Source organism: Camellia sinensis, chromosome 1 (assembly GCF_055761805.1).
Source record: "Camellia sinensis isolate YWXY chromosome 1, ASM5576180v1, whole genome shotgun sequence".
Classification (NCBI taxonomy): Eukaryota; Viridiplantae; Streptophyta; class Magnoliopsida; order Ericales; family Theaceae; genus Camellia; species Camellia sinensis.
Window position 1 is genome coordinate 139,548,148 of NC_138961.1, and position 12,088 is coordinate 139,560,235.

Below are 12,088 nucleotides of genomic sequence, written 5' to 3' on the forward strand. Positions count from 1 at the left end.
GTATCGGATACGCAATCATAAACCAACTATTTACAAAAAGAGGAATGGACTGAAAAATCCTACTAGAAAGACAAGTGCACCAATAAATTTCTTAACTTTTTGATGCATCAAGAAGTCCAATTCACTATTCATTGTTACTAAAAAATCTTATTTTTTATTTGTTAGAGGCATTTTTATAAAATAAAAAAAATAAAAAAAGTGTCACTAATTATTAATTTTTAGCAACAGTTAAAAAATTCATCAACAAAAAAAGTTACTAATTATTGACAAATTTAAAAAATCATCACAAAAAGCATCACTAATACTTGTAAGACTTTTTGATCTCTGCAAACACTTGTGAAACTTAATGATGCACATTGCCTTGTAAGAAGACCTATGAATAATTACCCCTTTGCAAAAATCCCTTCAAATTTAAAATCTAAACTTAGCCTATCAATCTGTGGAATTACAATTTAGAATGATCACTCAATCCTAAAGAAATTAAACATATCATAACTTGGAGCGAATAGGTCGACTATATCACACGACTAACTATACTCCATGTACTTCCCCGTGGTTTGGGTCAGCACCATCTTCGGCATCAATGGTGCTGATACTGGTAGAAGCACTTGGCATTACTACAGCTGTCGATTGCTTCACTACAGATTGATCAGGAACAACAACTACTAGTGATGTTTCATCGAATATTGCTTTTGGTAAAACCATGATTTTTGATTCCTTGTTCTTTCCCCACAAGAACGAGTACAGACCTGATACGATCAACAACATTCCTAACAAGCTGCAATCATGTCGTAAATTACGGAGAATGAGTTTACACAATTATTGAAAAATGGCTTTGATTTCATAAAGATTTTGATTGTTGAATTAGTCACTTTATTCGAGTTGGTATAATATCAGGTAAAAATTGTTGACTTTAGTAGTTACCTTCCGACAGTGATGGGTTCATCAAGAAAGAGAGTTTCGGCTATAGCTATAAAAATGAGGGCCAAGGGGTTGAACATGGAGGGATAGGTTGGTCCTCGGTGCCTAATTGTCCATGAAATTAAGCAAAATGATGCAGCCGTAGCTAATGCCCCCTGTTAAAAAAAAAAAAAAAAAAAAAAAAGACTCCAAAATCATACACGCTTCTCTCCGGTTCGAAATCAAATTGGAGGAGGTTGTTGGGCTTCTATGGACTCACCAAAGAGCTCATATCGATGATCTGAATCGTTCAATGTGTAGGGCTAGTCAAATATTTTATTTCTGCAAAAAAATATTTTGATCGGATATCAATAATTACTTGATTCGAACACATTTTGTGTCAACAATAAGTATGATTTTAAAAATAAATTATTACACAAATATACTCCAATTAAGTACCTATTGATATCCGATTAAAATAGTTTTTTTCAAGATAAAATAATTGACAATTCCTACACAATTAATGATTTGAATTATCAGTGTGGGCTCTGTAGTGGGCCATGTACGCCTAACATCATAATTAATTTCATGATTCATATGTGTGTGTGTATATATGTTAGAAGTTGAACTCAAGCAATGTGTGTGCAAAAATTATCTTAAAAAAAAAAAGAAAAACATATAGTTGAACAATTACACAAGGTCAAGGACAATTTAAAATCGAACATCTGAACAATTACACAAGGTCAAGAATTTGATAGTTGTATTTGGAGAGTTTAGTTCTTAATTAAAAAGTCAAAATTATTATAACACTGCAGTTGTGGGAATATATTTTCTGAGTACCAATACATGGCCAAGGTGACGCCGACATGTCAGCCGAGGTGCCACGTGTCCTGGTTGTTATGCCGAGGTCATCTTGGATAGGCCGAGGTTACCTCTGAAGATATAGGAATCCGAGATAAACGGATGAGGGGCAAGAGTCCTAGAATGAGAGAAGACTTCAGTTTGTATTAAGATAAGACTCTTAGAGAGTTTATCCTAATCTTACTGGGAGTCCAAGATTAGCAGTAATTCTGAGTCCATAGAAGTTAGGCTTCTATTGGGACTAGGTTTATGTTGGCTATAAAAGAGAGGCACCTCCATGGGTCTAAGGTATGCTTTTGATACTCAAGCTTGTGAGTTTAGCACTTAATTTATCTTTGAGAGATATACTGACTTGATTGTCGGAGTGCCCCTGGATGGACGAACCACCCCCGGAGTCTTCTCTTTCTGTTGCAGGTTAGTCAGGTGCCATCTATTCTGCCGGTGCTCTCCAGCTAGATACTAAGATTGCAGTGTGGTCAGAAAATCACCTACACAATTTGGCGCCGTCTGTGGGAAAGAAAGAAGAATAGATGGCCAATGAAAGAAAGAAGAATAGATGGCCAATGACAAACAGAAGGATCAGATTGGAGACAACGCTCCTGTTGAGAGTAGGAGACCTATCAACCTCGACGTTGAAGGGAACGACCGCAACACAGAAACTCGTGACTAGAGTCACGGAGTGAAAGACGTCGGCCAGAAAGGTGACGCACCAAAAACAATAGATCGAAGCGGATACTACAACAAAGATGACCTCCAGGTGTGGAAGGATAGATACCTGCGGAGGAACGAAGACCCTTCCAGAAGGGATGCAAAGACAGGGGGCATGAGCGCTCCCAAGGAGATAACATTCAAGTATAGAAGAACTCATCTTAAGTGAGCAGATCCCGGATTCCAGACCCTGGATCTCAGATCCTAGAAGACATGATCTCGGCCTAGATGAGTAGGTCCGAGAAGATAAGAGCTCAACCTGAGTGAGCAGATCCAAGATTCTAGCAGACAAGATCTCGGCACTTAAGTCCGAGAAGAGAAGAGCTCAGTGAGCAGATCTCAGATCCCAGAAGATAAAAAAAGAAAACACGCAAGGTTGGACTGCAGTTAGCCAAGTCGAAGACCTTTTATAAGGTTCACAAAGGAGTATGTGGAAGTCATGCAGGGGGCAGAGAGAAGAAGAATATGTTTACCACTTGTTAAAATTCTATGTGAATTTACAAGTTAAGTTAAACCAAAATCATTATTTAACACTTGTTGAAATTTGTGTACAATTTACAAGTTAAGTTAAACCAAAATCATTGTTTAACACTTATTGAAATTTGTGGACAATTTACAAGTTGAAGTTAAACCGAAATCATTGTTTAACACTTGTTGAAATTTGTGGACAATTTACAAGTCTTAAACCGAAATCATTGTTTACCACTTGTTGAAATTTTGTGTGAATTTACAAGTTGAAGTTAAACGAAGGTCATATTTAACACTTGTTGAAATTCTGTGTGAATTTACAAGTTGAAGTTAAACCGAGATGATATTTAACACTTGTTGAAATTCTGTGTGAATCTACAAGTTGAAGTTAAACCGAGATGGTGTTTAACACTTGTTGAAATTCTGTGGGAATTTACAAGTTGAAGTTAAACCGAGATGATATTTAACACTTGTTGAAATTCTGTGTGAATTTACAAGTTGAAGTTAAACCGAGATGGTGTTTAACACTTGTTGAAATTTTGTGTGAATTTACAAGTTGAAGTTAAACCGAGGTCATATTTAACACTTGTTGAAATTCTGTGTGAATTTACAAGTTGAAGTTAAACCGAGATGGTGTTTAACACTTGTTGAAATTCTGTGTGAATTTACAAGTTGAAGTTAAACCGAGGTCATATTTAACACTTGTTAAAATTCTGTGTGAATTTACAAGCTGAAGTTAAACCGAGGTCATATTTAACACTTGTTGAAATTCTGTGTGAATTTACAAGTTGAAGTTAAACCGATGTGATATTTAACACTTATTGAAATTCTGTGTGAATTTACAAGTTGAAGTTAAACCGAGATGATATTTAACACTTGTTAAAATTCTGTGTGAATTTACAAGTTGAAGTTAAACCGAGGTCATATTTAACACTTGTTGAAATTCTGTGTGAATTTACAAGTTGAAGTTAAACCGAGATCGTATCGGAAGAAGATTGGTTTAAACACTTGTTGAAATTCTTTGTGAATTTACAAGTTATAGTTAAACTGAGGTCGTATCGAAAGGAAGATGGTTAAACACTTGTTGAAATGTTGAGAATAATTTACAAGCTGAAGTTAAGCCAAGGTTATGATAGAGGATGATGGTTAAAACACTTATTGAAATTTTTGAGAAAAATTTACAAGTTAAAGTCAAGCTCAAGCAATATCTGCGTACTTGCCAAGACTACCAGGTTGTCAAAACTTGAAATATGGAAAACTGAAGTCTTGATAGAAGACATTGAGAAAGTGACAAGTCCTAAGCAACACTTGTGAAAATATTTGTTACAATATTTTCAAGTGTTAGGACAAGGCCGAGATGAGCAAGATTAGAAGTTGTGACAGAGGTATTTTACCCGAAGAGATTGCACAGTCAAGGTGTACTGCGAAGACATGCAAATTATTCTAAGTGTAGAATCATACAAGAGCATAAAAAAGAAGACATTCATTCAAAAGAAGAAATTAGAGAAATGCATTTAAAGAAGAAAGAAGGCACTTCGGCCTGAATATTGAAAAATAAATTATTCAGACTACAAAAATGGCACGTCGGCCAGATTAAAAGCATACAGAGAAGGACAAAGTACAAGGTACAAGGTACAAGGTACAAGGTACAAGGAGTAAAAGAAGGAAACAAAACTACTCGGCATCAATGGCAGGATATAGAAGACAGTTGGGAAGACTTCTCAGCAGCCTTCTCGGCCTCGAGCTCAGCATCGATCTCCCGAAGAGTTTGATCAAAGCTCTTCTCGGCGATTGGCACCTCGGAGTTTGAAGGCAAGGATTGAAAGCAAGAATCTGGAAAAAGACAAAGAAAATAGAAACAAGAATGTAATTCGTAATCAAGAATTGTGATGAAGCTATCAGGAAATCAAGACAAAAAGATTGCACAGGTGTGTCAAGCCAAGAACAGTGGCAGAAATCAACAGATGTGTGAACAGTGTGTATTCAAGAAGATGATTTGGAAACAGCGGGTAAAACAGCAATGGTGATTAACAATGAAGCAGAGCTTCTTGGAAAGCAACAAGAAATAAAACCAGGAGGAACAGTGGCTTACTAGAAAGATGGAAGCTAGAATGAGAATTGCCGAAGTCTGACGACGGATGCGAAAATGACAGAATGACGTAAGCTTCACCGGAGGAGAAGAACAAAAACAGTTACAGAGCTTGAAAGCTTGGAACAATGACAGATTTAAGCAAAAGAACTAGAAAGAGAAAAAGCCAGAGGATTGAATGAAAAAAGAGAAAAATCAGAGTCAAGAAGACGACAAAGTTCAAGAATAAAGCCAAGTGCACAGGCACTAAGTAAGTATGTGAAGAACAAGAAAGTAATGACCCAGACACGATGCTAGCAACAGAAAGCAGATATGACAAGAACAGTGCCAGGCGTTCAAACAATTCAAAACTTGAAAACAGACGAAAATAGAAGACAACAGAGGGCAAGTAAACAGATTCAGAAGAGTTATGGAAGATTGAGCTTAATAAAAGAGTTTTTGAACCTACCAAGAGAAATGAACGCCGATATGAAGATCGCCGAAGTCAAATAGATGACTGGAAGTCGGGAACCCACCGAAGAATGTGAGTGGAGCAGTTGCAAAGCTCTTGGAGTTTACGAATTAATGAAACAAGAACCTCGGCTAGGAGGTGTGATCTCAAGAAGCTTGGAAAGCATGATGCTTGATACTTGACAGAAGTGGACAGTAAAGTCTAGGGAACTTTGAGGTCGGCAAGTTTGATCTCGGACAGAGGGGCACAGATGAACGAACAGTATAGGTTCCATCACCTCAGAATGCCGAGGTAATAGAACCTAGGGGGCAGTTGTAGGGATATATTTTCTGAGTACCAACACGTGGCCAAGGTGACGCCGACATGTCAGCCGAGGTGCCACATGTCCTGGTTGTTATGTCGAGGTCATCTCGGATAGGCCGAGGTTACCTCCGAAGATATCGAAATCCGAGATAAGCGGATGAGGGGCAAGAGTCCTAGAATGAGAGAAGACTTCAATTTGTATTAAGATAAGACTCATAGAGAGTTTATCCTAATCTTACTGGGAGTCCAAGATTAGCAGTAATCCTGAGTCCATAGAAGTTAGGCTTCTATTGGGACTAGGTTTATGTTGGCTATAAAAGCGAGGCACCCCATGGGTCTAAGGTATGCTTTTGATACTCAAGCTTGTGAGTTTAACACTTGATTTATCTTTCAGAGATATACTGACTTGATCGTCGGAGTGCTCCCTGGTGGACGAACCACCGCCGGAGTCTTCTCTTTCTATTGCAGGTTAGTCAGGTGCCATCTATTCTGCCGGTACTCTCCAGCTAGATACTAAGATTGCAGTGTGGTCAAAAAATCACCCACACAAACACTATTTTTATTAAATTAGTTAAAATTTTGTTATATTTTGACTTGAAAGTTATTTTTTTTCTATTTTGGCTATACATCATTTTAAATATATTGTCCAACAAATTCTATATTCTTTCTCCATATTATTTATATATTATTCTTATTCATTTTAATTTAGAATTATTTTTTATAAACTCAATACAATTATTTTCAAAATATGAAAAGTAAATTTTTTTGAATATTTGATTATGTGAAATCACTAGTTATATTTGTTGAGTCAAAATCACAAAAACTAAAAGGACTTACTTGATAGCTAGTTTGATAGAGGTGAAATTTAAGTGATTCACTATGTTAGCTAAAGAGCATTGCTATTCTAGACAAAAAATTAGACTCAATTTTTAAGCTCAGTAATATGATAATCAATTAGGATATTAAAGGTAACATTTTCTCACATATATTTTCTAATCATCAATTAATTATATTGCTTACACATAACTGAGTTTATAAAACGAGACTAAAAAGTGAACTTGTATATCTAGTTTAATGAAGATGCTCTAAGTTACCAAATCACTTTTTTAATTTTTTTTTTAATTTTTTTATATCTTTCTATAAAAAATAAAAAGACCAATTAAAATAACCAATTTTCAAACAGGACCTTATTTCTTTCTGGTTTGTCTAGCAATGATTGTTGACTTATTAATTATTACTATTTTTATTATTTATTAATTTCTTTATGTATAACCGATAAACTTCATAGAACTTGAAATTATCAAACAAAATCACAAACGTGATTGGATAATTTAAAAAGAATTATTTTTGCAACTGAACAAACAGTAATTTAAAAAAAAAAAAAAATTGAATATGAGAACTATGAGTAAAAATAAAAACATAAACTTACGGAATAAATGATGGTGATGAGTTGGATATTCCATCCCAAGCTCCAGGAAGCCTTACTTTTATCCAACCATAAGCCAATCACCGTTGATTGCATGAATCCTATTATGCACGTTAGCATTGTTGCCCAATATTTATACGGAAATTCTTTAAATAGCTTCGCCTGTAAATGATGGTTACAAAAAGCCATGATGATTATTGTTTCAAAATGTTCACTTTCAAAGGAAAATTATATAAAAAAAATACACGGTTATTCACTTTCAAAGGAAAATTATACATTTGTCTACTCAAAAGTATATCAAATTTTTTTATTTTTTTTTTCCCACACAATAAACATCAACGTATACACATGATGATTATTGTTTGTATGTCTAAATAGAAAAATTAAGGCTATGTTTGGTCTGATCTTAGAAATTTGTTTCAAAATGTTTAAAAAAAAAAAAATTAATTTAGTGCAAGAAAAAAAAGAATCAAAGAACACTTCTTATTTTTATATAATTTTATCTTTTTTGATATGTCAGATATAATTTTAAAATTAAAAAAAAATCTTTTGAATATTTATTTTTTTCAAATTAATTTTATTTTTTTTAGAAAAAATTAATTAATTTTTTTTTAAAAAAAAAAAAAAGCAAACCAAGCATAACCTCGGTGTATAGCTTCTGTCCGTTGGGGTGGGAGAGAAGATTGGACTGTGTTATTGTATTCGTGAGAGCCCACCACTAGGAATCAGTTTATTTTTAAGACTTTTATATGTAAATTATCAATAAAAAATAAAAAAATTAAAAAAATATTTTGATTTAATAATTGTAATCATATGATTTTATCACATTTAAAATTAATGTTTTATTTTCAAAATTACGTGATTATTATTATTATTATTATTATTATTATTATTATTATTATTATTATTTTTTGTGTGTGAATACAAGAGATAAATTACATGTTCACAATTATTAAATTAACTATTTTTTTTTTTTAATAAACAATCTACGTGCAGGAAGCCCACAAGTGCTCGACGGTCCAGTATTTTATGTCAAATGGGAGAAAAAAATTAGTGAAATTCATGTGATGATATAAATAGCAACTTTCAAGTTGAGAGCCTCTCTCTCTCTCTCTATATATATATATGTATATATATATATTTTTTCTCATCCTAAGTTTTCTAGTTAAAGTGGATACTGGGGTAGGGGTAGGGGTAAGGGTGGGGGTGGGGTCTTCGGCGACCTCCGGCCTCCTCTCCCCTCCTCCTAACCCCTTCATTCCCTTCGTTTTTTGTTTTTGTAGTCCAATAACTTGGAAGGTATGGCTTTCCACCTTAGTGAGGTGTTTCTTCTCCTCTTCGCTTCAACACCGGCTATGGCCCTCACTAGATCCGTCACTTCTCCTCTTCTCTATCTGACATCGCCTCCATCTTCTTCCTTGCTCACCATCTTGCTCTGCTAGTTTCTTCGTCTCCCTCCCTAGATTTGTCGCTTGCACCATCTCTTGCTATGCTGAATTTGCTGCCTTCACTACCATCGGATCTATTGCCGCCGCTGCTAGATGTTGTTTGGTTAGTGGGTTTGTGTCTTTATTCTCTGTTTTTTGATTTTTTGGTTCTTGATTGTGTCTTGTTTTGCTATTGTGTGTGTGAGAGTTCATCAAGGGTGTTATTGTTATGTTTACCCTCTCTGTGGTTGGAATTTATGATTTATCTCAGACATACTCTATTGTCAAATTCTTATGATCGGCTCTACTTCACAGTACGAGCACAAACACATAATGTGTGTCTAAATATTTTCATAGCTTCTTTCCTGTGTGATTCTTGCTATATTTCTACTTTGTTTGGTGTAAGTTTTAGTTTAGATGGACTCTTATATCTGTCCTTTGGCTTTAATTAATGAAATTTCCTTCGAATTAAAAAAAAAAATCAAATTACATTTGTTAGCCGTTGGATGAATGGAATTGGATTGGGTATATGTATGAATATACCTGGACAACGAACCACGTAGCATAGGATAGAACACTAAACCCCAGGAATAGAGAGCCACGTGTCCAATGATGCTTAGCTTTATGGGAGATGATCTGATGATGGGTTGTATGATGTCCAATGTAAAATGATTTACCCTTATAGAGACTAATAGTCAGTGCTCCTGCGAGGCACATGATTGCACCCCCAGTCTTGACCTTTCCAGCCTTTGTACGGAGTCGCAGCTTCTCCATTCTACAATACAACCATCCAACACAAAACAATGTTTTTAAATAGAGAAAATTGGTGAAAAGTCTAATTTAAAGAGGATATAAACTATTAGATTTAATGTAAATTTTTATTTAGCGATAAAGATATGCTAAAAAAATTTGTGGGCACCAAAAAAAGTTGTTGGTTGTGACGACCGGCGGTAATAGATGGTGGTGGTAAAGTAGATAAATATGTGATATTCAACATATATGGTATTGAATTAGTGGCATATGTCATATTTCAATAGATAGGTATCTTGGCAAATTTCAACAGATAAAAAAATAGGTTTGGTAAATTTTAACAAATAAACGAATTGGGTGATTTCAATAGATAGGGTGATTGCAACAGACAATTTTTTTTTTGGACAAATTGTGTCCTTCTGACCCAAAGAGATTAGAGTTTGGACCTAATGGCCCAAAAGATTCAGAAATAGACTTATGGCTTGAGTGCTCTTTTAAACATATATTACTAGTAGTCCACTTGTGCTATGCGTGGAATTGCAAAAAAGAAATCATATCCATCCCACAATAGCTCTCATATCATTGTTATCATTGACTTAAATTACATGCTCAATTTGTATATAATTTATAAATTATGAATGTTGAGAGGGAGATTTGTGTTGAGATGATTGGGTCGGGCCAAATCAGGCTCGTTTTGGGTTAGTCTATGGGTTGCAAGGTTTCAGATGAGCTATCGACATTTAGGCGAGCAAACAACAGACATCGCCAAACTGGGTAATCGTCTCTGCATGTTTGGCCAAGCAAAATTAGTCTAGATAGCTTGTTAGAGTGCCGAGGTAAGTCCGCGTGAGGTGAAGAGGCACGCCGAGCTAGGTTAGCTTGGTATGGTGCTTGTTCTTAGAAGCAGCCAGACTCAGTTGACTGCACATTGGGTAAGTGACTGGGCTAATGATTTGCCCAATTACTAACCAAGGAGTTGTGACTTTATTTAGTGATGAGGGCGTTAAATGATGGGCATTATCCTTTATGAAGATGATTCCTAGTAGGATTCTACGATGGGGAATTAGAATCCTAATATGATTTTGCCAAGCGAAAATTATAAATACTCATAGATAACTTAAAAGAAGGTAACACAATTCTATTCACAAGATTCAATAGAGCTTCTATCCATATTGATCTTGAGTACTAACTTAAGCATGAAAGAGGTTTTCCGGCACACACCTGCCGATAACGTATTCTTTTGGTTTTAGGCCATATGACATTGTTTCGAGGAGTGTAAGCTTGATTACCAGGATTATATAAGCGACAATTATTTCGTACTCGTATAATTGGAGTCGTCTTTGGGAAATACAGAGAACAAGCCTTTTGATCAAGCTCCTTTAAAAGATTTTAATAGCAAACAATAAAGATCCTCCGTTCTCCACCGTCGATGGCTAGACTCCTAAGGCTAATAGGAGGTGCGGAGATTTGCCGTTTGTTGATCCAATGCAAGATCTAGGCACTCAGCCTAGAAGAGGGCCTCATAGTGACGTGTGCGACAAGCACCTTCATTCTTCTCAATGTTCTCCAACCCTATAAGAACATCAACGACGAAGAATGTCCAATGCCTAAGGCTTGGATAACAGAGTTAGGGAGTGTAATGAGATAATAAGGAAGATAGTGGCGGATATGGAGCTTCTGAAGTGCTAGGTGAGGGGAAAAGGTGTCGTTCGGGATAAAATCCATGATGACTGCACTCAATCTCATCTTTCTAGGGACCAGATTATACATCCTATGCTACTGCTTTCTGGTAGTAGAAGAAACCATAGGATAGGTGACTCTTAATCACGATCTCTGAGGTCACGTTCGTATCACGCAAGGTCTGAGAGATCTAGGATAGAGATCCTATTCACAAGAGAGTAGCCATCGCCCCTCACATTCTCATTAGATATCATCTTATTATTCAAAGTTTCCAAGATCAGAAGACTTGAGGACTGTTCTCGATAAAAGGGTTCGAATAAGGGAAATAGACCAAGTGAACCATCCTTAAAGGATGTCATCTTTGTAGAGGTTGACATCAAGGTGGCAATGCCAATGCCACGTGTTGTTTATGTGCTAGCGGACAGGGAGCTGACAAGATTGTAGAGCACAACATTCTCACCGGAGATCAAGAGTGCACCTCTTCTAGTAGGCTTCTACCAACTGAAGTTTTCAATCTATGATGGGAAGTCAGATCCTTAGATGTACCTTAGTCATTTTTGACAAGTCATGGTTATTTATAAAAGGAACGATGTGTTGTTGTGGATCTTGTTTTCATCAAGCCTGGGGGATTTAGGTTTGGCTTGGTTGGAAAAATTGCCTGAGGGCAGCATTGCCACTTGGGCATAGCTTGTAGAGGCATTCGTTACCAAATTCAAAACAAACACCAAGACGCCCAAGAAGGTTGATCATTTGCTGGCTATTGATATAGGGCCTCAGGAGACTTTGAAGTCATATAACAACAGATATTGGGAGACATTCAATGAAATTGACAAATGTCCTTCTAACCTAGCTATTGCTCAATAAGTGAGGTTTGTCAATCGAACATGGATTGCGAGACTCACTAACAATGACATCTCCCCTGACCATGGAGGCTATAATGGAAAGGGTTTACTAGCACATAAGGGTTAAAGAAGATTTTGCTCATGCAAAGCAAAGATCGCCACAGCACTGGCAGACAAAAATTT

At 35.9% G+C, this 12,088-nt stretch overlaps 1 protein-coding gene across 5 annotated transcripts in view; it reads right to left on the minus strand.

Annotated features, from left to right (window-relative positions):
- Positions 1-236: 236 nt before the first annotated feature.
- The window catches only part of LOC114266186 (WAT1-related protein At3g30340), a 49,472-nt gene continuing 37,620 nt past the window's right edge, over positions 237-12,088 (minus strand). For 3 of the 5 annotated variants that reach the window (XM_082885313.1, XM_082885318.1, XM_082885312.1), the window contains 4 exons: positions 9,177-9,408; positions 7,210-7,368; positions 925-1,076; positions 237-778 (listed from right to left, as the gene is read on the minus strand). In XM_082885313.1, coding sequence (XP_082741439.1) covers positions 532-778; positions 925-1,076; positions 7,210-7,368; positions 9,177-9,408 — 790 coding nt within the window. In that variant the 3' untranslated portion in view covers positions 237-531. The remainder of the gene's footprint in view (positions 779-924; positions 1,077-7,209; positions 7,369-9,176; positions 9,409-12,088) is intronic. The other 2 variants (XM_082885324.1, XM_082885322.1) reach the window with 2 other exon arrangements.